The sequence below is a fragment of the Osmia lignaria genome, chromosome 11 (assembly GCF_051020975.1).
Source record: "Osmia lignaria lignaria isolate PbOS001 chromosome 11, iyOsmLign1, whole genome shotgun sequence".
NCBI lineage: Eukaryota > Metazoa > Arthropoda > Insecta > Hymenoptera > Megachilidae > Osmia > Osmia lignaria.
This window is the reverse complement of record NC_135042.1, coordinates 5,872,423-5,898,154: the sequence shown is the minus strand read 5'-3', so window position 1 is coordinate 5,898,154 and position 25,732 is coordinate 5,872,423. Positions and strand designations below refer to the sequence as shown.

Below are 25,732 nucleotides of genomic sequence, written 5' to 3'. Positions count from 1 at the left end.
ATCTGTTCCCCAAAGAATTTGAAGCATTTTTCGACACGATTGGAAATATCCTGTCCTTCGAATTCGGAACTCTAACTTCCTCTAAGAATTTCGATACCTTTCATCGGACGAAATTTTTCTATAGAAATGCCAAAAAAAAACCGTGAAAGCTTTCTGAGGTTTGGAGAAACGTTGAGTATCCTTGAATATCTCATTCAACGTCACGAAGGAAACGGTAGATTTGCGGTAATTGGATGAGGATATCGCGCACATAGGTTGCTGCTTCGTCGAAATTACCAGACCTGGAACTTTTCAGACGCTCTTCACGTTTGGAAAAAAACCGTCGATTCACTAGCCGGGTCTTAAGATAGAAGTGGTGGATTTCGAAAAGTCGGGACTTTTGTGTCTGTGATCATTTTATCCAGGTGATATGAGAATTTTCTATTTGCACCTGAATTTGAAGTGGAAATTTAAAAATTACAATGAAACACTATGTTGACCACTAATTGAATAATTGAAAAGAAAATAAAATTCCAAGTACCGAGCAGAAAATTTTAATTAAAAATTTCTCATTAATTATTAGACACACACATTTACTCTCTTCTAATCGAAGGCTAATTGGAAACGAGGTTTAGAACATATTGAACGCCAATAACTTGGCACCGCGCAGAGCATCGATCGCTAATCATCAAAGTCATGAAATTATAATTCACGGTGAAATCCGTATCTATCGTGGTGTATATCATCGGCTCGTCGATAGATGGTCCAAGCATCCGCATAATCGAGCTGGACGTCGAATTGGCCGCGTGTGTGCACTGCATGAATTCTCCTAGCATCCGCGTGTTTCGTGCGTTTCGTGGTCTCCCTATCCTCGCATTGTTCGCTTCCAGTTGTTCGCGATGATAACGCGCGCCCGCGCGTCCATAATCTTCCCGAATGTCCCCTATTATTTCGTTCGAATTCCCCTCGTGTTATCGGCCCTCGACGAATGAAAAAGCACCGTCGAAAAATCCGATTCCTCCTCCGATCGGGCATCGATTTTCCCGCCGAATTTTCACCGAGTCCGACGAAAAGAGAGAAAAAGATTTCACCCCGATCCTTGAACGCGTTAAACAACCGCGAAGAACCATCGACACGCACGCTGGGATAACGTTATTAACCCAGAAACCGAAAAGAATTATCTTTTTTCTTAGGCGAGGAAAAGTTTTGAAAGTTTCGTGGCTGCTCGAAGACGGTCGACGATAATTGATCACCGCCGAACGATGGAAAACTAGCGACGATGGACGACGAAAAAATCTCCATCCATGGGCTGTCGCGTGCCTCTCAGCTCCCGTTCCTGTCGAAAACTTGATAAAACTTCCGGCGAAATTTCCAGATACTCGCGGCATAATCTTTTTCTTGTCAGTCGTTGTCCTATTTTCCGTCACGAGACCGGCGCCTCCTCGTCACCCTGTCGGAAGTAGACTTTCTCGATGGGGGAGGTTGAAACGCGAAATAATGGACGTCGTAGCCAGCACCGGAGACGGAAAATTTCTTCGGCTTCCGAAAAGTAGAAAGTGACCCCTTTCGATCGGTGAATCGAACGGAAAAATATTTTGTAACTAATTTCATGATTTCATTTTTAAGTATCTTGATATGATCAAGACACCCTAATGTGAAGGGGTGAAGTTTCTTTGAAATACATCCCTTCCCTTGAAATATCCTTACGAAAGTCGAAATGTAGGTCGTCGGCTGACGTCATTACTGTCTGTTATCGATGTATATTATATTAGCATGTCGTTTTTATCGAAGGTGGTCGAGAAACGAATCGGAGGTTAAAGGGGAATGAATTATTTGGGCGGCGTACACCAGGCTTGTCATTAAAACGCGCGTCAAGTTCAGCCGGGCGAAATGGAAGACGCGTTTCCTTTATAAATAACTTCGCTGATTTACCGTCAGACCGGTTCTAGAAATATTCCAAGCGGTTCCCTCGTCCTCGTCGTCCTTGTCGTCGTCGTCATTAATTTTGCACCGGGTTATTGCGACCCCAAGGATAACGCAGACAGGCTATTAATTCGAGATTGCATACGAACACTTAATAATAACTTAGCTAACAGTTTTTTTTAAATTACGTGTCAGGAGAAACTTCTGATTTATAGAGGGATCTTGACAACAGACTGAAGAATTATACAGCGACACTTGAATCGGTGAATCGGGAAAGAAAATTTGAAAAATTAATCATTATTAAAATACATTTCTTTTGGAAATCTTTGACACCCCGTCCGATCATTTCTGGATTATCAATTTTATTTTAGCGTCCCGCAATTTCATCCTGAACAACGATTTTGTCCTGCGCTCTTTTTCTCCTCGTTCCTTTTCCGAGTAGAAAGCGGTCACCGTTGGCCGTCCAGTTCTAACGAAGCCAGCATACCGCGCGAGGTAGAACGAAGGGTGATTTCCAGTTGGTTTGCGTGGGTGAGCTTACAAGCTCACATCATTAGAGTCTTTGTACCGCGGCCACCGAGAGAGGGACGCGCTTTCAGTTCGTTTCACAGCCTCTCAAACCGGCGGCATAATTTTTTCACTCTCCTCCCGTCGTTGCTACGCCTCGCCATTGATATCGTATCCACGAGACAGAAGAAAATCATTACTCTACGACACACTTCCATTTAACACGTATAACTGGATTCTTCCTTGTATATTTTTTTCTTTTTTATTTTTTAAATATTTTAATGCACAATATCAATGGAAGGTTCTTGAGGGTCCCGTCTGACGTATGGACACACGAATTCCCGAACAACCAGTTAAATAGTCTCTCCACCCCCGGTGTCATCTATACAACACATTTTTCCCTTCCGTATTCGGATAACTACGATTTATCCGGGTCCCACCAAAGAAATTTGCAATTCAAAAGGCCGGACTTTAGTTATACGCGAATGGAAGGCTTCATTAACGATTCCGCGACCTCCTCTTCAGATCCCCGAGTCGGGTGTTTTGTCAGGACGGAAATTAAACGGCCGAGCTGCCCTTTAATCTCTCCATCTATCCCCCTCTTAGCCTCGCCACGACAATTTGAATTTCCTTCCGTGATCCGTATCGACTGTAAATCCTGTCTTCGGTATCAACGAGAAAAGTTTCTCGGGAAATCGATCCCACAACTCTCTTTCCCTTTCATCCGAACGTATCTTTTCTCGATGCAGCATCACGGATCGTTTGCAAAAATATCAAACGTTGTAAACAATGGGATAAAATAGAGCGCATTCGGTTGAGAAAGGTCTAAGAGCATCGAAGCAGACTGATTAATCGCCGCCTCTCAGTTGCCAGGGACTCGGAAACAATAGAAACTTCGATAACTAATAAAACTCGACGGCTTCGAGGATAAGATTTCACCCCTCCCTCTCTTTGAGAGGAACAAAGTCGGGGGAAAAACTGGCACTTTCCTTGCGCCAGATTCGAAGTTTTCCAGCCGTGAAACGAGCGTAACTTAATGGACTACGGTCGAGAAAGTTCGCGGTCGCGTCGCGAATCTCTTTGACGATTACTCCGCGTGAACTCGGCGAGGAAAAGAAGCTACTTGCGATGCGTTACCGTCAACTTCTTACGATCGGCTGATTTGAATTTGAAGCTCGTTTAATTGCGACAATAACCTGCAACTCCCCCGTCAAACAGTCGTTCAGCAGAAGAATTTGATCGTTACTGCTTTTGGAGATGGCAAGGGTAGATTTTCGATTTAGGAGACTCTAAATCACCGAATAAAAACAATACGAGTTACTTAAACGTCGCGAATATACCGTGACTTCATAAATAAATCGTAAAGCTCCTTAAGTTTTATCTCTTTTTCATCCCTAATGTTAAATCGAGTTTCATTGCTCAACCGTTCGTAAAAATAATATTATGAATATACCGTGAAACCACCCCCGATCTAACGTTACGTTAAATTTCAAAGCTTCGTTATGTTGAACGTTTCCAACATACGAAACTGTATGATTTTTGAAAGAACTAGAAGCACTTCGTTCTGTTTTTCATGTAAGTCCGAAAACACGAGAACCCCGTAGCCCGGGGGTGATTATTTTTTCACGGGGTCGGTCGCGACACTAGCCACGTGGACGTTCGCGCACAATACCAGGATCAAGGGGGCAGGTTAATTAACGGGTCGTTTGGTTGTCGGGAAAGGGGGATGGAAGAGGGTGGCAGGAGGATACAAAGGAAGAGAGAAGGCACAACCCCTGGCGCGAGTTTCAAGCTCGACGAAAGAAGTTGGGACGAGGAAAAAGGGAGACGTCATCGGGCGAACAGAAATGACCCTCGGGCATTTTCTCGTTGCTGTCACGTTCTAAGGAATGGAATACGTGATAGACCGACCCCTTTCCGAGAAAACCTGAACCCTTGATATTTTTCCAACTATGGTTGAAGAGTCTCGTGGCCACGTTAATGGGGATCGAGCGATTTGACAATGAGAGGGGGAAAAAAATCAAAGAAATTGATTGAGAGGAGGGTGGAGATGGAAGGTTAAGTAGAACGAGATAGATGGAAGGGTGGCAGGGTAAGAGGTAGTGACACGGATCTTAACGCCCTCTAACCTCTGTCTCAGGCTCGTTGCTCCATTTCTCAAAAAGGTTTACACACTTTTTTTTTCTCGAGCGTTTGAGCACGTAATACACGGTGCTCGAGTGCCGGTAGTTTGCTTAACAATGCAACCACCCCTGGCCGCCCACAGCCCTTTTCAGAACGCTGGAAAAGCCTCGAGACGAGATCTCGAGGAATGCTACCTCTTTTTCGGCAGCTGTGAAATTCCTCTTCGCGATTCCTGGAAATATTTAATATTTATTGTATACAACGCGATCGACTTCGTGGGACACAAACGCGAATACACCTGTTTCTGTGAATTTTTCAGATCAGTTTTATTGCACTCCTTTTTCATAGTGACGATTATTGTCCTTGTTGCGTGGTATTTAAAACGTGACCAGGTTTTTTCATGCAGTTATTTTATAATTGGTTTGATGTTTTCTTAGACCGAAGAATTCTTCGGGTTTGTTCTGAGGAGGAAAGAAAAGAATTTCCAGGGAACGTTTAAGGGTTGTTTGAGGAGAAAAGAAAAGCGACATTTCTTACCCTTTCCCATTTTACAACTGTATGCCGTGTAATCATGGTAATTAATTGCTTTCCCAGGCTTTTCTTTGAGGCTTCTTTTTATGGTCGTTTCTCGTTTGCTTGAATCGTTTCTGAATCCCAATTAAAAATCTCTTCCATTCACAATAATTAAATGAGAATTTGGAAAAAACCAAATACGGTTTGTTATTAATTTAGGATTAGATAGAATACAATTAACTCGAATGGGAATTAACTTCAATGTGAAACAAGAAACTTTGATAATGGTTTCTCTAAACTCAAGTACCTAGATTCCAGAATCCAAATTACATTCCACTTAGATAACCAGGAACATAATTGACTCGGATAAAGGTAACAGAAACTTTAGCAGAAAATAATTGTAAATAGAATTAACTAACAAACACAATAGGATAACGTTTATACAAAGTTTCCCTTATTTTAACAAAGTTTCAAGCACCATCACAACCCCTATTATTATAATAAAACTTGGAGACAACCTCAAAGGTCTAATAAATGTTACAAAAATTAAGAACAGGGTTAATTCGTTAACCTTTAAAGGTCATTATCAAAGGGAATTTCACCCTGATAATTTTTATTTATACACAGTTATATCATTATTATTTCGTATTTGCAAAAATGATCTACACCCTTTGTAGTCATCCAAATTTTGCACCCTTATTTTTATGAATCTCGTTTCGATCCTCCACCCGACTATTTGTCTGCTTTTTACGAGGAATACAATCTCTGAACCATATTCCATGAAAATGCAATGATTTCCGAGTCCAATCACGTATCTTCATAGGCCATCATATTTTACACACTCGTGCACCGAGTTGGCGACACGAGAAATCCGATGTTCCATTTCCACGCTCGTAAAACTGGAAAGGAAGCACAAAGACGTATCAGCGGGAGGAAGAATGTTCAAAAGAGCCGACATCGCCGTTTCGCCGAATTATTAACGGTGGCATCGTTTCTACTGGCTGAGTAATTATCAGGCCAGAATGCTCAGGGTCATTCGGTGGTCTGGTAACACGCCGGGGTAAGCCCACCGCTCGGCTTCCATCGAAATCCCGTCGGGGTCGTTTCTGGCTGTTGATGTTTTTGTTTCGTGGCCACTATCAACAACAGCCAGTGGTGGAGGTGGTAGTGGTGGTGGTGGTAGAAATAGTCGGGGCGGAGACAGGAGAGCCGCAGGGGGTTGGCACAGGGTGGAAAAGCGAAATGCCGGATTAGCTGGTCGAAAAGGAAAAGGACGGAGAGAAGGGTTGAAAAGTCGAGGGGTGGATGGTTGGAGGGGGATCCTCGGGTGGCGGAATTGGGCTTTTGAAGAGTCTTGCGAGCAGCTAGTTTTGCTCTTGACACTCGCTGAAATATTAGAGTGCGAGCACGTCCGATTCAGATTAGCAGGCCTGTCTGACTTCTGCGTTTCTAGAATTTAAACCCGCGATCCTCTGATACGCCTACCTCGGGGACACATACTTTCCCTATCCCCTTTGATGTCTCCCTTTTCGGGACGGACCGACTTTGAAGATTTTTTTTTCCACCCTCTAATTTCAACTTCTTCTTTTACTTCTTCTCATCTGGATTATGTCTGCGTTTGGAGTTGGGCACTTGTGTCAGGTAATTTATGAAATACTTGGATTTTTTATTGACACATATGTGTCTTAAATCTTCTAACAGTATTATGATTAAAATTAGAATTGCCTCTTTGAATCAATCATTGACTAATGGGTTGAAATTAAGTCTGGTAATCATTCAAGTAGTACAGATATACGATAAGTCAGACAAGTAGTATAAAACCATAGGAAAACAAGTGGAAATTGACGATGGGTAACCAGACCCATAGAATAAGGACATTACGGTTGTCAGAGAAATAGAATGGGAACGATGTAAAAGAAAAGGTCTGTCTTTGTGACATAAAGCAAGATGAATACCGGAAAAAAAACATTTTTCCAAGCACACTGAGGAATATTTAAAGTCCATCCCTTTCGAATGGAAAACAATGGAGTGGAGGTAGAAAAATGAAGGATAGCCTCTGAAGAAGAAAGCAACGTGACTTCTTTTCTTATCTCATTTTCTCCTTTTGTGCTTGCTACCCCGTTGGAATACGGGAACGAGTCGGGAAGCTGAATTAGCTCGGGATACAAATACAAGCGAGTAGACGGAGGATAATTATAGTCAGACATTGGTCGTAGTACGATCCGGTGTAGCCAATGTTCTTGGTCTTGACACCTCGATAAGATACTGGCTCGGAAGGATCTCCATTGAAATTAACACAAGTACGGATACCTTCTGCTACATCTCGTGAATTTAGATCGTTGCAAACACCATCTCGTTATAGCGATTAATTCTCCAGTAATTTCATTAATCGTTTCAACGAATCATCCTTCGAATAAAAAAAGTTTGAAACTTTCAAAGCGACCTCGCTTCGGAATGACTAATTTCGAGAAGGAAAAATTGAATAAAATTTCAAAGTTATCCTTTAACCAATCTAACTCGAACGATCAGTCTTGACATACTTTTATTTTTCCCTTATTAAACAAAGTTTCTACATCGAATTTCAATTTTTCTGCAATACACTCAAGCTGACGTTCTAGCAAAATTTGTTTCGAGTACAAACACCTGGTGCAGACGTTAACACGCGAACGAGTCCCTTGTTTCTTGAATTTAAGGGTCTCCCTTGTCCTGAGGGTGACGCGTACAGCTTTGCAACATGGAACGCGTTACCACTCTCTTGTAAAATCTCATAAAATGATTTTTGCAAAAACAAAGTACTTAGCTTCGAATCATCGTCTAACAAATGTCACTGGAAAAACAAATGGCCAACAGTGGTCAGGAAAGTTGGTTAAATTGAAAACAAAGGAGACACGTGTTCGCTTGAAACACACATCGTTCTTCGTAGCTCTCAAGAATTTAATCTGAAGCACAGCACTCGAAACGATAACAAAAGTGTCGCGGAGTGACAGTACTCGCTACAATATCCCAGTTATGACAATGGGAAGAAGCCATTGACATTCTTGGCCTCATTGTTCCCGTGGCGAACAAGTGGCCATGTATCAGGCTGTCTCGGCAGAAGTTACTTCGTAGGTAGAATAGATGGTGTAGGTAGGTAGATGAGCAAACGGGACATGTTCAACAGACGACCAACGACGTCCCTCGTTGGAGACGTCGTATTGTTGACGGTAGACGAGGAACAATGCTGAATGCCTGTCACTTCTGACACCTACACTCGTCGCGGATACATTTCTGTTTAATGACGAGACGCGGAACGGGTATCGTTTGTAAACGAACCATCGGGAGGATCGCCGTTCGAGGAAGACCCTCGTAAACGAGCCATTAACGCGTCTTCTCTTTGCTCGATTGGACTCTCATCGGTGATAACCTTTAATTACTTAATATTAGATGACAGTAGAATTCTAGGAAATTTCTTCTGAGTTTTTTATCCCCGATTTGAAAAAGCCATCGACCCTTAGATTCTTGGCAAATGAAATCGTATATTAAAACAGGGATGATAGGTCAATATGCAATCGTGTAAGTTTCTTTGGTGTTCGATTGCTTTTCGGCAATCAACCGTTCATTAATCTCCCATCTTCTTTCTATATCACCGAAAGTTTCAACCTCATCGATCATTTCTTCAACAATAGAGTACTCGCTAATCATAAATCTTTTGTTCAACGTTTTGCTGATTCTAAACCCATTAATCTTCACTTTGTCGAACGACGTTTCAGAAATATACACTTTGTATATTTTCTTTCATACCACTTGAGAACTTCGAGTGCGAGTTGGTCCTGTTTCGATTACTTCGATATTAGCTCTCGTGGGAAGTTCCATTGGTTTTTGTATTTAGGGAAGAAAGCCCTTACAGTTTGATCGTACAATTTCTTCGTTTATCAAAATAGAAAATTTTAAAATGGAAAAATTTTTATTCGAATAATCCTAAGTGAAATGATAAATCTCTGCAGTTAAATTGTTGTCTATTTTATCGCATAATTTGCACTTGCGATGCGAACATCTCTTCTTGCGGAGAATTTAATCAATTATAAACGTAACAATATATCCAGGATTTCCTGCGGATTCCACGGTTAGCTCTCTGGCTCGTTTATCCTTGCACTTTACGGATTGCCAGTCGACTGCAATCCACGAAGATCAGCCGGGCAAAAAGAAAGGGTAGCAGACGGTCTGTCAACTTCTCCAGTCATTTTTCATTAACCCTTCTCCGGTTGGCGAGTAGTCGCTTTTGCCGCGCATGCAACCCTCGGATTTCCGCTCGACGGACCACGGTACAGCTCTCGCGAAAAATTTTCTCTGGAAAACCTCGCGAAATCTCAGCCGAATCGAAACGATTCTCATTCGTTACTTTCGGCATTTTTTCGCCGGACTATATCCGTGGAAATTTCAGTGTTCTAGTTGCGAGAGGAGAGAAAGGCTGGAAGTTGCTAAGATGCTGACGTTTAATGAGGAAAATCTGTCGTTGTGTTAGAGAATGTAGAAGCGTCACCTAGACGCCTAGTGTCACGTTGTAGAATATTGTTTTCTCTTGGAAGTGTGTCTTTTAATCTTCTGTCCTACATACATTTTGTCCTTTCTATTCGAAGACATTTCGAGTCATCTGACTTTCAATTTCATATGAATTATTTCGTTTTCTTGACAATTTTCTCTTTCCAAAAATAAATAAAAATAAACAAAACCCAAAGCTTAAAACGAAGGTTGGCGAAGAAGGTCAATTTTGTCCTTTCTATTCTTAGATATTCCAAGTCATCTGATTTTGAATTTCATACGAATTAATTTATTTTCTTGCAAATTTTCTTTTTCCAAAAATGAATAAAAATAAACAAAACGAAGGTCGGCGAAGAAGAAGGGCATGACAAGGGGTCGTAGAGGGTGGTTTCGAGGCCTGCGGCGGGCAGAGATTAAATCGTACCATGGTAAAGAGCTAATCTGTCCGTCTCTGTAACCCTTCACCCCTTTCTCTTCAACAACCATCCCTGTAACCTGTCTCCTTTATCCACCGCCCTTCTTCATCCCTTTCTCCTCGAATCTCTTCGACGATGGAAATGGAAACGTCGAGGATAACCACCCTCTCTTGCCAAGCAACCCTTCTTCGTTGATGCTGCACGCACCGAGAAACATGGAGGCGTTATAACACAGGGACGGAGATCGTTGAGGATAAAGGACGTGCACGACAGGAATTGCTAGATCGGCTGGCTGCCGTTGGATTTTTCGTTGGCTGCGAATCAACCGCTCAATTTTACCCCTCTCACCGCCCTCCGCCGACATTCCGCCACCCTTTGATCCATGCACGTATTCGTTTTAGGGGTGGTGTTTCCAGGGTGAGATGGTATTCGATCCTTTCGTTTCTTCGAAACGTGGGATTGAAATGGACCAGAGGATCGATTAATGGTCAGACGGGTGATGGTCCGATCGAGGGGGTGGTGCGTAAACGATTATTTTGGTTCATTGGGTAAATTGTTTTGGGGCAACGGATGGGTTGATGTCTTTCTTTCCTTTCTTCTGTGGAAGAATATATCCATGAAATGGATATTGGAAAATTTATATTGTCATTTTCTCTAAGCTTTAAGCTTTTAATTACTACGTCACAGGTGTTATATAACGATCCTTTTATGTCATGAATTTTCTACCTTTCAAAATCAAGTACTTCAAAGTAGAACATAAATACGAAAAATTTGTCTCATTAAGGTCATTTTTTATATTCTTCTAATTATCTTGAAATAGATTTTCACAAAGAGAAATCCACAATTCCCTTGTTCAAAAGAATCATTTCTGTATAATCGCACGAAATAGTTGAAACAGTGTAGAAAAAGGAAATAATGAGATCTTTGAAGTGCATTTTTCGCGTTTCCCATTTCTCAATCGTCGAAATTAAATGCATCTCGTTGGTAAGAAATTAGAGGCGACCTCACTAGAGCAATTAAGCTCGGCCACGCCTTTTACGGGAATTCATTTCCTCGTGTTCCCGTGTGAAGAACAGCTGGTCCTCCTTTTTTTTACGTCTCTCGATCGTAAAATCCTCGGCTAGCTAGGAACAAAAGTCTCCATAAAACCATGGCGAAAATCCTGTCACGTAAAACACCAACGATGGAGAACTTTTACGCCCTTGTACTCGTCTATCCTTCCACCTGCTAAGCTGCTGGAAATTCCATCAAGGAGGAGTGTCGTTAGGATAACTGCACATCGTCGTTCGAGGAAGCTTGTCACCCTTGAAGAAACATGGTCGAAGGAAGCTGAAAATCCGTCTCCCGACGTCTATAGAAAACTTATGTTCTTAAGTGTACTTATGGAGTGTTTCTAAGTAATAATAGTGGATGGTTAGTGGGTGGGTTTAGAGGAAAAAATAGAAGAAAGGAACGCGATTTACAAAATTTACAAGCGATTAAAACTTTTGGAACAATTTATTTTCTATTCTACAAACTTCCACCCCCGCTCAAAAATTGTCTTAAAAAAAAAAAAGGAAAGTAGCCACCGTCAGAGACGAAAATAAAAAAAAATAAAAAATACCACGACTTCAGCAGTCCCCGTTTTCCCGGCCCGATTAAGCCGATGGAAATTCCGCTGGAAGCGTGTTCATCCGGAACGAACAACTTTTTCGAGTCGCCCGGTCGGGTCTGGCAAACAAAAACATCGTTAGGACGCCGTGGAAGGAGGGTTGAGCATAGAACGAAGGGGGTAGAGGGTGGCGACTCGAAAGAGGGTGGAGGCTTTGGCCGAGCCGAAGTGCAGGATTTCGAAGCGGAGGGTCGAGGCCTCGGCTGGGGTTGGGCAAACTGACCCAGATAGGTGAATAGTGAATGCACCCTCTGCGCACCGGGGACGCTCGGTGGCTCTGGTTTGCAGAAAATACCGTACCACCCCCTTCTATGTCTGTCCTACCCTTGCTTGCTGGTTACTACCCCTCCGTGCGACTGGACAATGCGATTTCGAAATATGAATCAGCTAGCTGAACTAAGCGTAAGCACACCAGCCGTGTTTACGACCCCTCCGAGAGGCCGGATCGAACAGAAGAATCAGACTTTAGGGGTTGAATATTGAAACTTGCACTGATGAAAAAATGAATTGCAATATTATTTCTCATTCTTTCATCCTCTCGAATTCGTTATTCAATCAATTATTATAAACGAGTAGGGGGTAGTTTTCTTGAAAATAATAATGTCTCCAATTTTCATTTTTAAGTAAAATTTGAGAAATTTTAAAAATGAATTTATTCCAAACTTTTATCGTCTTTGAATCTTTGTTTATGATAAATTCTTTCGAATCCTGAACGTGACATTTACAATGACTTTGGCCACGTTTCTAACAGTATCTCGCTGTTCGTGTTCAGTTGCAGGTGTTACAGTAGGTTATCATCCTTAGGAGATCTATTTCCTTTTATTACTAGAAAGGATCGAAGCTCAGTGATATTGCCAAGCCATAGTGGCACACTCTCGAGCCGCAGGATTTAACGTTCAGTTGGTTGTAGGTTTCGATGGGATACATTTTTCGATGTCGTTGAAGACAGCGGGACAATTCTTACATTTCTTGGTGAACATTACTCTTCTCCTTTTTACGCGTAGCAAGAAAGTTAGGTTCGTGGTTGAATTAAGGAAGTTAATTAATTAACGAAGAGAAGGTCGTCGCTGAACGTTTCTTAGTCATTTGAAAAGTTTCGTCCGTCGAAGCGTAAGCTTTTGTAGAACGTCGATTCTTTTAAGGGTCAGAAGTCATTCTTTTTCTAAAAGAGGAGCTTGAGAGGTTTCCCTTCAAAGGTGAACGATTTTAAGAAAATACTTTTAAAACAGAGAACTTCTCGTTTCGGTAAGTTTTCAAAGTGACGAGTGCAAATTGAAACAGTTCGTAATTAATAAACTAACGAACTACATAATTACCCCAACTGTTGTTTGCACCGAGTAAAATAGCAGACTGTAACAGTAAAATTTTACGTTATTGAGAAAAAAAGGGAAAAACCTTCTAAGTTGGTACACTCGTGGGAAATCAAGTAAGGCAACTTGTTTTTATTCTTCTGTCTACTAGGTTCACCCTTGGTAATCATTGAAAATGAAAAATGGATCGTCAAATGCAAACATCCTCAATTTAATTATCTTTCGTATTCGCTATACTTTGGCTAAAAATTCAATAATTCCAAACGTGCAGCAATATTGTAAATGTTTGATATAAATGGAAGTTCGAATGCTTAAAATGAAGTTAGTTCCCTTATACAAACTTGAAATGTCCATATAGAAACAAGATAGCTTCTCCGCGCTATCGACACGAACGAGCTGCTTCAAAAAACGTCAAAGACTCTTCTCTGACATCGTTCCCCCCGTTCCGTCATTTTCGAGGTGGGGAAAAATTGCCCATCTCTTTTATGGGATCTCTTGTTTTGCATCGAGCTCGTAACATGAATAAATATTACTTTGGTAGCGTGTTTCTGCTGGGAAAAAAGTAGGTTTTTTGGAATCGTCCCGATGCTCGGGGAATTCTACACGGCTGATAGCTGTTATCAGTACACGTAGGAAAATGGAAACACGTATACGTAATACAAGATAATATGATTACTACATTTTCTGAAATCGCGATGCACTGTTCATCCAGGAAAATAAATGGTCCCCTGTTTAATTTATTTTCTACATCTCCTATTTATCATAATATCATGGGATGCACAAAGTGTGTTGTCGGTCTGAAAAGCTTCAGGAAAATTGGAATTTTCATTTTAAGGAAAGATAGTAAAATAAATCGTAGGTCGATCGACAGATTTCAATCCACAATCTCGACAACTACGTGGAATCTCGAATCTCGAAGATTCCATTCTTCGATTCTGTCTATGTGTGCTGGTGTACGTGTACAGAGCCGCATAGCATCGTGCTACCGCAATGACCACTATGCAGGGGTGCTATGTGACCCCATGCTGCTGAGAGCCGGGGATGTACTCGCGTCGCGACGCTCGTCTCCCAGTCCGTCCGTACGGTCAGGTGGAATTCCAGACCTCGAGCTAAATATTTTATACTTATACTATTTGATTCTTCCAAACCATGTAATTATTCAAGAAATAGAAAATTTAAACTGTCGAGAGATAAAATTATCCTGATACTTTGCGAAAAATTAATTTCTTTGGAATTATTGAACGAATATCGATGGTCGATCGACGCATACGTAGTAATAAAGTTTCCTTCGAAGATTCTGTTTGATGGTTATTGAAAATCGAAGGGGATAATCTGGAAGCAGCTTGCCATGGCAGTAGTAAGGGATGAATGTGGTCAGACAGCGTAGAGGGAAGAACACGGGCTGCAGATGGGATAGGGTCCAATCGTGGCAGTAGATATGGTCCGTGTATGGTCAGCCGGCATCTTGTCCGGGTACATCCATCTACTGCAGTTAGGTTGATAAGTAGAGGGTCGTGGATTAGATAAGGGAGAATTATGCGTGTTAAATCGCTTGTGTAATATCTGTGAATAGTATTACATCTATTGTTGTCGAAGAAATTCATTTAATACTGATATTTGTGTCATTACAGTGTTAAATTATTTCTATTAGATATCTTTCAATTTAAAATCAAATCAGTTAAACATTTATTATTTCTGTAAGATTCTCTCATTCCATTGCTATGCCATTTCATTTTCCAAATAATTTAATTTAATACTGATTATTATATCTATATCATTATAGTGTTAAATTTTTTCTATTATAATCCGACAAGTCAGTATGTTTACAAATTCGCGCGCTCGACGCAGGGCCGGGACTCAGTTGTTTCCAGTTCTTCAAGCGTATCGGTCGAGGTTTGTGTACTGCGAGCCGAGCCTGCTTCGAGCACGTGAATTTGTCCGTTAGATGAGTATAGATATCTTTCAATTTAAAATCAAATCAAATTTACACATTTATTTCTGTAAGATTCTCTCATTTAAATACTATGCCATTTCATTTTCTAAATATCTTCTTCCGATATAAAATTAAGCTCAAAACCAGCGCTGAGGATAAAAAAGTGTCTTCAACCCCGTCGATTCAATTACGAAAGATTTCTCCCTTGGGACCTTGAATGTGCAAGGAATCTCGTCAAGGAGATAAGACCAGAGGTCGGTCATGTCGATCGAGCAAAGTCAAGCTGTCGTAGAGAATGGTGTCAAGTATCGTCCAATTTTCTCATTCATTTTTCCATTTCCTTCCGATCATCGGCCCCAATCAGACATGTTCGAAACAGTCAAAGATTTTGGACGAATCGGGGGTGTCCTCCCCGACAGTGTAACAAACCGAGATAGGTAATTAGCTGGCTAAGCATTCGGTTCAAAGGATCCTCGAAGCAGAATGCGAGGCTCGTAGGTAAAAAAAAAAAACAGAGTGGGTGCCAGAAGAAGAACAAGAAGAAGCCTGCCCACGGCAGATCCGTGACTAATCTGGATCTCTGGCCACGGGAACACGGACAGTTCCCTCTTGAATATCGTTCCTCGGGGGTTGCTGCCATCCAACGACCACTAAGTGGCACCCTCTTATTCGCCATCTTTCGTGCTAGTTGCCGGGCACGTTTGAATAGTCTTAGGTTATTAATATCGTGCTGCAACTTCTCTCTACCTCGAACATAGGGGGTATGAATTTCTTCAATATTTTGAGGAAATTTGAATTTTCACTCGAAAATTATTAAGAAAATTGGTTCACTTTTCCTCTCGACACGGAAAAAGATCTTCTTGATAATAAAAAAATATAAAAAATTTTTTGAAGTTTCCGGGATTCGATCCTGGAACACTTAGATTCGAAGATATATGGCTTTCCCTATTTTCCTACCAATACATCACAGCACCAAATGAATTTTTAATTTTTTTCTCTTGATGAGAATGAGCGCAAAAATGTACGCTGTTTAAATTTCATTGGTATATTTTCAAAATTGACGGAGTTATTTTGTGAATTGATGTTGACAGTGTTCTCCGGTAAATCTCGGTGGAAATTCATGGAAAACTGAAGAGGAGGCTTATGCGAGGGCCCACGCTCGGTTCCAAAGTCAACAACGAATTAATCCCGACGAGTCAGGCAATTTCGAGGGTTGCTAGAGCGACGGGTCGATCAGTTTAGTCGCGGATTCGAGCCGCTGATGCACGAGTGTGGCTCGATCGCGAAACCGCTGCAAGTTCGTCGCGAAATGAAGGTTGCCCGCTTTAGGGCTTGATTTCACGGTCAGTTAGCTCGATTTATCTGCTTGTTCGGTGATATACGTTACTTGGCCCGGTTGTCCTCCATCGAGATATGTCTGGTGCTCGCAGATGACTCTAAAAACCACGTATCTCGTTAAATGTCATCGAGAAAAGCGTTAATTAATGCCAGGAGAAATTCGAGAAAAAAAATTTCATCAGAATTTAATTGCTGTTTAATGAAAAATTGAGGGCGTGAATTCGATATACAAAGTTTCAGGCACAATAGTTTCAGCAATCTGTTAACTTCTTGAGGGAAGTGTCGATCGATCGCGCGCCGATTACAATTAAAACTTTCGACATTGGAACGCAAAGCGAAGGTTTAAGTAGTTCGACGAGCGATACCCTTCTCGAATTATAAACTTGCCACGCTTGCTACCCCGAAACAGAGAATTTCACGATCGAACGTTTAGGAAACTGTTTGCGAAGCGAGGAAATTAATGCACAGTAATCGGAATCAATTTACCAAGTATGCCAGATTAATTCATGATACCTTTTGGAACTGTAACTTTCTGCTGAATTTAAAGAATCTTTTTTAGAATAGATTCGAGATAGAAAACAGTTTCTTCGAGGATATTCGACTGTCCGAAGAGTAATAGGTTTCTTGCATTTACGAGCTGGCTGAATGTTACGTTCGAGTTTCTCTATTTTTTCGTCGAGTCAGCAGGGAAACTTAGCCGGCAACTCGGTCCGTTATTTCCCGCAAGTTATTTGGAAGTTACCGAACTCTTTCGACACTGAGAACTTTGCGAATTTTGGCTGAATCAAGCCAGGATTTGCGATCTTTTTTTCTCGTTCGGGGATTGAGAAGAAATTTGTCGCGCCAGCATCCAGAGATTTACTTACGGATTACAGGAAGAAAAGTTTGGAGAAACGGGAAACGCCCTTGCCTCCTGTTCCTCTATGATTTTGTTGTTGGAAACGAGATTAAACGTTCTTTTTATTTCTTTAAAGTTTCTGCTATTTTGATTCTGCTATCTCGAACCCTCGAAGGGACGAAACATTTTCACGACGTTCCTAAGGGCTTAACTGAATTCTAATGAAGCCAAGCCGACGATGCTTCTTCATTAGAGCGAAGTTTGACACGTGGTGGCTCAAATTCCCCGTATAGGAAGTCGACTTTCGACAGCCAGGAATTCCAGCCACGGAATTGCAACTAACCTTCGAGGAATTCCTGTTTCATCGGGAAAAGGCGAAAGCTTTTCAACCATCTTCCTCTAGTTTCCAAGGCTCTGGAATTCTCCTTTGCTCCTCCGCTTACTTCGATTTCCAATGGATTATTGGAATGGTGTCGAATCAAATTTATTGTATTAGGAAGGTTCTTTGCCATTTGATGCTTTCAAAGCTTATGTGCCTTTCGGGGGATGAATGGTGTGAATTTTTTAATTTCTTGTGATAAAAATAATTAGTGTTAATATTAGTATTGGGGTACTGATATTGGTATTGTTATTGAGGTAATGATATTGGTATCAGTTAATTAATATTATTATTAAAATTAATAAATTGATTAATTGGTACTTCCATGGTAACTTTCACACGCGATTATCCTAATGACAGTTTTATTATTTAGCTTATTGATATCATTTAAAGAAATTGAATGAAATCATGGTGAAAATCAGGACAAATCTGTCTCTGGAGATTCGAACCCTAGACCGATTTCCTGTGAAACAAGAATGCTACTGGGTTCGCCACAGGTTTCGCTGTCACGTTTACCTTCTACCACCTATTTCTCTCGGGTAAGCCCGTTGTCGTCTAACTTGCTAACCTCGAATTACTCGCAAACTGTTCGCTGTGTAAACAAAGTTTTCGCGTTAACACTGCGTGGCTTCCATGACCACCTATGACATCAAGATCAATTTCCGTCGCTTTGCTTCGAAAAGAAAATTCAAAATCAAATTCAACAATCACGTGTTCCTTACGAATACTTTAAGTATCAATTTTTTAGCATTGCAGGATATGTCTTACAATTGAAAATGCTCTTTCCTTTTATCCTTAATCCTTTCGTCCAGACAAGGGACGCAACGGTCCCCTGTCGAACGTTTGGTAAAGGAAACTTTGGCCTCGATACAAAGTTTCTTGGAAGCCTAGAATTCTGTGTAACAGACGCATCGGTTTCCAAGAACTGTTAGAAACTAGTTTCCACACTGCCCTTCAGAGACTCTTGAATTTATGACATCGTATCTGTTTGCTGTCCCGGAGAAACGAAAATTACGAATTCCATTTAAATTTCCACCAGGAAACGAGCCAATCGTTAAATGAAAATCATTGAAACTGGCTATCTAAACTTTGCTCTTAAATTGAGCTCAAATTTAATATTAGAAATTCCTGAAGAAGTTTAAACCTCGAAGAAAATATACTTTATACAAAAAATTCTAATTTTATCTTATGATACCAGTTCAATTAAATGTTACTACAATCAGAAGCATTCAATAAAAGAATTTTCAAAGAACTTTCAGAGTTCACCCCTTGTCACCACACCAACCCTTCATAGCTTCGATTCCAATCCTCCCCAACAAATAAACCTTATTGGTTCGTGGATAAAGTTTCCCCAGACCAAGTGATCGTATAAGTTCTTTTTAACTAGCTTATTTTACTCTTCCTTCAGCTCGTATAATAGATTGATTTGAAAATAACTCTTCATTTATTTCATCAAACACAGAAGTGGAACGAGTATAGAATTTCTTTAAATACTTCTTTAATTTCATCCCAGCTGCAATATTCTGAATCCTCTTAACTCGTTATCAAAGTCCTCTTACCCTGTCTGATAATGCTGGAATAATATTGCCAGATCCGTTTCAGTGGCATGAAAATTATGAAACTTGATAAACGAAGATAATCACGTTTTGATTCGTTGGAGCTATCTGTGTCAGAGGGTGCTCCGATTATTTCGCTTGTCCGTTCCATTTTCACGAAACGAAGAATAATTCTAGAAATAGATAGGCAATGAAAAAGTCCATCCCCTGGCAATTGCATTGAAATACATTGATATTTTGTGAAAATTTTTGATCAAACGTTGGAATTAATTTTTATACAAATGATTACTTAGGGAGGAATTTTTTGAATTTTGAAATTTTTCATATTTAAAGCTATCTAGATCGAAATCTTCCTAATTGGGAATCATCTAATTCTGAAAATTATCCAAATTCAAAGCTAGAAATTTGAAATTACACAATTTTGAAATTTTCCATATTTACAGCTACCTAGATCGAAATCTTCCTAATTGGGAATCATCTAATTTTGAAAATTATCCACTTTCGAAGCTAGAAATTTGGAATTACCCAATTTAGAAATGTTCCATATTTAGAATTAGGTAAACTGAAATCTTCCTAATTGGGAATCATTCCTTTTGTAATCTTCCATGTTTCAACACACAGTCCAAAGTTTCCGAACGAAAGTTCAATTCCAAGATAGGAGCCCATAAATCTCGGTTGACCAAGAAACATCGTTTTCAGAAGCACTTTAATAATTGGCAGGTGATCTCTGGCCAAGGTAAACGCGAGAATATTTCACACTGGCCGGACAGGTGCATCCCACAAAAAAGAATACAAGCTTTTCCACGGCGCTGGGAAAATGTAGGGGCAAAAATTTCCCAGCTTCTAGTTCTCGCCAGCCAGGAAAATATTGCTTGTAAATTTCCAGAGGACGGACCAGTATATCTTGTCGCTCTTTCCTCTCACCCTTCGCCGTTTGATTTACTCCTCGTTCATTTTTTTGTCGACCCTCTCTTTCTCCTACATTTTCAACGATAACCCCGATGAAGCGACGCTCTCGTTCATTCTGCGTCGTCGTAAATTTTTTCGCCGCGATAGAAGTTACGATTATCTGTCGCTTCGAAAACGCAGCCCTTTGTGTCTCCTGAATTTTTATCCCTTCACTGCGACTCGATATTCCACGCCTATCTTTATATATAACATGTAACAAACATATATAAATAATATTTTTTGAATTTTGAAGGAAACTTGTTAATTTATATTGGAAGTTTGAAAAAGAAATTGATGGAATATCAAAGAGAAGTAGATTGACTTATAAATTTTCAAAGGATTGTTTTATTGATTGAATAATTCATATTATTAAAAAAAAAGCTTTTGTATATCCCTACATAGAGAAAATGATATAAATTTTAACGTCAAAGAAGAGTAAAACTGATTATTTAAGTATTTAAGTAGTATAGGTCAGCGTATTATCAGACTCATTGGGAGTACAATGATAAAAGTTTTCTTATTTCGTTGGAAACCAATAGTAAATATTAGAGGCGACTAATTGCTAAGGTAACTCCATCAAAGTATTCAACTAGTCAGACGCATAACTCCGCCAGGGTGATCAATACTTCATTTGAACTTGGTAGCAAGTAGTTCGAGACAATGACTAGTCGGACACCCTCGAAACACCGCAATTACAGCCGCGGATTTCCAACCGGAACTGTCGCTCATTAACAATTTGACACTGTCTGCTATTATAGTATGTAATTTCTATTAAGTGATTCTTGATACCCTTCATTCCTTTCTGTAATAAAATTGAAACATAACTGATAAATTTTCAACAGATTCTCTTTTCTAAAACTATCAAAATAATAGTTCTTATAAAAATACTTTCTTTTTTTTTTAAATTAAGTATTTTTATACGATATCATATTAATTTATCCCACTAGAATCTTAAGTTTGAATTCCGATAACCTTTGATAACAAGTTTCAATTGAACTTGCCGGAAACTTGTGTCCTCTGAAACTCTCTAAACTTGAATATTTCAAACTCGGTTATTATAATTGTAATCTGGCAGTGAACTCTAGCTGGCAGAAAATTAACACGTTAATTGCCAAGAGACCAGGACGATCTGCTGAGTTATGCGGTCGGGGACCATTGTGACCCACAACGTATTAAGTTCGCCAAAGAACGTCCATTATCTTCTCAAATGTCGCAAATTGTTCATCTACAATTCGGCCTTTTCGTCGTAGGATTCTTGTGTGCGTGTTAATATTCGTTTGCTTTTCAGAGTGCTGTTAAACATTTCGGTAAATTCAATTTAATATAATTCTAACAACTAAAATAAATTATTCTAGCAATTACAAGTTTTTCTTTCTCGACACTTGCATCGTTCGTTAGTTGAATTAATTAGAAAGAACCGATGGTACGTGAAAATTGATACGGCCTATAAAACGGTTAATCGTTCCTCGTAAATTCACGTGTTGGCTTGGAAGTTGCCGAAGAAACCGCGGTTACGACTCTTTTACCCGGGTATATCTCTTCCGTCTCGCTTGGAAACTATCGTTTCTCGACCAACCTCGAGTTTCTGTTTCCGGGAATCCTCGAATATCGAGGACCAAAGCGATAGGGAAACTTTGTTTCTACAACCTTCCCAGGAAATCAGCTTTGCAGAGCTTCTGTTATTTCGTAGTTGTGTGTGTATATCGTTTTCTTTCGATAGAGTAAGACGCATATTCAATGGAGAACCTCCCAGTTGTCGAAAGCGTGTCGGGAACATGTACGAAATTCGTTTAAAAGTTTGTCGTTTTATCAATAGAACGCGTGTTGCTTCTCTGTTTTATAATAATGGGACAGAAACTGCGGTGAATTCTTCTTTGAATCGTCGATATTATTTTTTATTATGCAAGTATTGAGCAGTTGATGATATTTATTTCAAGGGAAATAAAGTTAAAAAATTTTCAAAGTAATCGAAAAATAAATACTTTGAATTTTATCTTCAATTTTAAGTTACAAAAATTTACAAAAACTTATATTCAGAGGTTTTACAAGTCTTACAATTTGCAACAGCGATACTTTTCGTGTTTTTCGAGCAAACCTGATCACCGTTGCTTCGATTTCGTTCAAAGTGTCTTTGGCCAGGGCACCGGGGGGGTAAAGCTGCTTGAAAATTTCGCGGCCTCTTCATCATCAAAGCTACACGCGTCTCTAATTTCTACTTTCGCAAGCAATTTTCCATGAGGCAAACGCGTTGCACGTTTCGAGCCGACGGCCTGAAAAAGGTATAATACACTCGATTTATCGAAGTGTAACGCGTTCGTTGCCGCTTCTTTTATCACCGCGGTGGCCTCCTTCCGCTCTTATGGTAATTAGGAGAGAACACATCGTTCGTTCATTAATTCACGTGGAAATGCGTGTGTGAAATTCTTCGTCCAAGCCACAGAGTTTATTCCCTGATTACTTCACTGAGATAGCAATAATTCAAATCTAATTTCACGTTTCATTAAATTTTTATTCTCTAAACTTTTTCCAAAAGTTTCATTAATTTCCTTAATTTTTATAAAAATTGAAACTGCATCCGTTATTTTACAATTAACCCTTTGATTGCACCACCTTCTAAAATATTAAATTTAAATTTGTGAAATATTTTATATCTTGTCGCTGACTTTGAATTCTTTTTTGTTTCAGGGGTCGCACACGGTATCAGATGTTACCAATGCGGACAGTACAACGAGGGAGTCGGCAGCATCACGCCGTGCATCAATTACACCGCTCACATGCATCTGAAGGAATGTCCATCGTCGGTCGAGTGGTGCATCGTAAGTAGATCTCATATGTTCTCGTAAACGTAGAGCACTTGCGAAATAACCGGATTCCTCTCCGCGACGGGAATTGCGAATACGTCCAGGCTCGTTGTATTCTTCCTAACATTTCCGGTGACCCGCTACGACGTACAACCCCATGAATATTTCAAACATTTACTATCGTGGATTTCTCCCTAAGCTGCTGCAGATTTTTCATTGTCTTCCGGTTTCCCGTGAAATAATCCCGTAATAAAGAATATTTTACACGGGATAGAAACAAAATTTCGCTGATCACTGGTGAACGACACCATAAACTTTTTAACGCGAAAGAAATATGAAAAGAATCATTGCTTGTCAATAGCAGGCCATCAGATACCCCTTTAAAGCCGAAGGAAAAAGTTCCACCTCTGCCTCGTACGTTCTAAAAGAATTGTTCGAAAGAAAAATATCTTGGAAGGAAATCTTCGATAGAAAAGCTCGGTGAACTGGAAGCGCGGGTAGCAACGATCTCGAATCGCGAAAAAAAGAGTTGGACGTCGCGTCGCGGCGCCAAAGATCGTTTGACACTCTTCCAAAGTCGTGTTATTCATCCTCGTGTCGATGCGGATTTAGCAAACAGATTGACCGACACGATTCTGCCAGCTTGCGTTTAGGATCCCCGACTTCCGTTGCTCGTAAAAATTTCTTGTAAAGCGAATCGGAAAATGAGATACGAATCGGATCATTTCTATTCTTTCCAAACTCTATTGCACCCACGATCGTAAAAATATATAAAGTTCGGTGAGAAGATTTTCAAACAAAAATATACCAAGCTAAAGATATAGATTCCTTTTTTAACATAGACTAAAATTAACTTCGATCTGTTTTTCATACTTTGCAAAGGGTACTTCAGCTTTCGCTTGATCGTTTCACAAAAAGTTCGCAATCTCCATCCACCGAAAGCGCGGACAAAGATCAGAATCATATTTAAGGTTCATTTTCATTAGCCTGAAAGCTATCCCACGCGATCATCAAGCTTTTTATGCATCCTCTGTATCGTTACTGCTACTTTTCATTCAATTTTCATCTCGCCACAGGCAGCTGACTCCGCGTATCCCTCGAAATAAGTCGGCTTCTTCTACGTTTCCATTATTAATAAATATTAAAATTATTCTATGAATTTTGTTAAGTCCTCCTATTGGCTCGGCTATCGAAAACAGAGCCATGTGTCTTGATTTTCATCAACGTAAAAGCGTTCTTCTTCGACTCAATTATTTCTCTTTGTGGAAATATTAGGATTCTCTTTGGTCAGCACAAGTCGGAATTATTCAATTCTGAAATTTTCCATATTTGAAATTCCATAAATTAGAATATTCTTAATTGAGAATCGTCGATAATCTTCAATCTCTGTTCATTTGCTTCGGGTAGGACGTTCATTAGGATGACCATATTATTGCTAATGCACCATCGTCGGACGTGGCCTCCAAATTAGTGCCAAGAGGTTGAATCTGGCGGGTATTAATTAACATTTTGCTGCTCCAATATCGAACTGTCGAGCGTGTACATTTGAGGATTCCCGCGGGATTTGTGCGACGGTGTCGTTGTTCGAATACGAGCAACTGTTCGTGAACGTAATTGTTGGCATGCGGGCTCTTTGATGCGTCTTGGGAGGAGGAGAAGGTGATAGAAGCAGTTTCAACCCTTCTAAGAGGGTTGGATTGACGTGCGTGGGATTATTCATAAAAGATTTTCAGATGACAAAATTTGGAATTAGGTATTTCGGGAAATACCAAAATTATTTAATTTTGAAATTACGTATACTAAAATTTTCCAAATTGGGAATCATTCGAATTTGGAATTCTCCATGCTTCAAATGACGTGCACTAAAATTTTTCTAACTGGGAATTTTCTACTTGTACAGATTGAAACATTCCCCATGTGAAATTACGTGTATTAAAATTTTTCCAATTTAAATTTTTCCAATTCAAAAATATTTCAAACTGGAAGTAAATTGACCAGAAAATTTTCCAAATTACAAATCTTCCAAAGAATAACAAGGTTCAGTGTTTATCCACTAAATCAAATGAAAATTACTCCGCCAATCATAATATAAAGAAGGACTTTGAAAGTTTCATTGGACGATTATTGGAACGGAACAAGCAGCTGTAGCCAGAACGAAGCTACTTCGTGGATCGACAATGCTTCCGAATCGATCTCACTTTTCGCATTGAAGTCTGTTCTCCCGTAACCAATGGTGTCCCATAAATATTCCAGATGGTCAGACTCAATTGAATCACGGTTCGGAGTCGATGAAACCGGAATCCACTGGGTTCGAAATATTTCAAGAAGCATCTCGATACCATCGATCCTCCTTCTCAAACTGATCACGCTTCATAGAATTATTCATGGACAGGGAAAGATACGATAAAAAGACCAACGAAGAAATTCCCGAGAAATCCAGCTGCTTTCGATGTCCTTTGTCCAGATTCTTCTTCATTATTTCTTATTTGATCAGTTAAATAGAACGTGGTTTTTTTTGGGTAAAAAATACTGAAGATAAATTACCAAAATTAATTCATTCATATTTATTGATGTTTAGGCTTTTTTTAAATACAAATTTTATTATTTAGAGATCTGTAATAATTGATGGGATGATGGGATCAAAATGATACCAATTCAAATTGAATACTTGAAAATTGTGGTATGTCGATTAGGTCAGTAGAGGAGGATGATTCTTTCCATCTGGAATCTGAAATCTGACGAACGGAATGGAGGAATAGTCGATAACCAAGCCGATTTCCAGCGATCGAATCCGTCTCTTTATCGGTATCAATTGGCTATCTGGAAATCTGGCTGCCACGTTGTACCGGTATTCCAGTATTCACAGGGGGCCTGGAATCTCTGGAATGAATTGTGTCGGTCTGTGGAAGATGGAATCTCGTTCTCAAGTCGCTGACGATTCCTTCATGGGTCACAGAAGCCTCTGTACCTCCGAGCTTGCGATTTATCAGTCTTCCAA

General features: G+C 40.0%; 1 protein-coding gene across 1 annotated transcript in view; it reads left to right on the top strand.

The window, feature by feature from the left end:
• Positions 1 to 25,732, top strand: part of LOC117603626 (U-scoloptoxin(05)-Sm1a) — a 53,599-nt gene that overhangs the window by 6,782 nt on the left and 21,085 nt on the right. Inside the window, exon 2 of the mRNA XM_034322953.2 lies at positions 22,619 to 22,749. Within this exon, the coding sequence (XP_034178844.1) occupies positions 22,619 to 22,749 (131 nt within the window). The remainder of the gene's footprint in view (positions 1 to 22,618; positions 22,750 to 25,732) is intronic.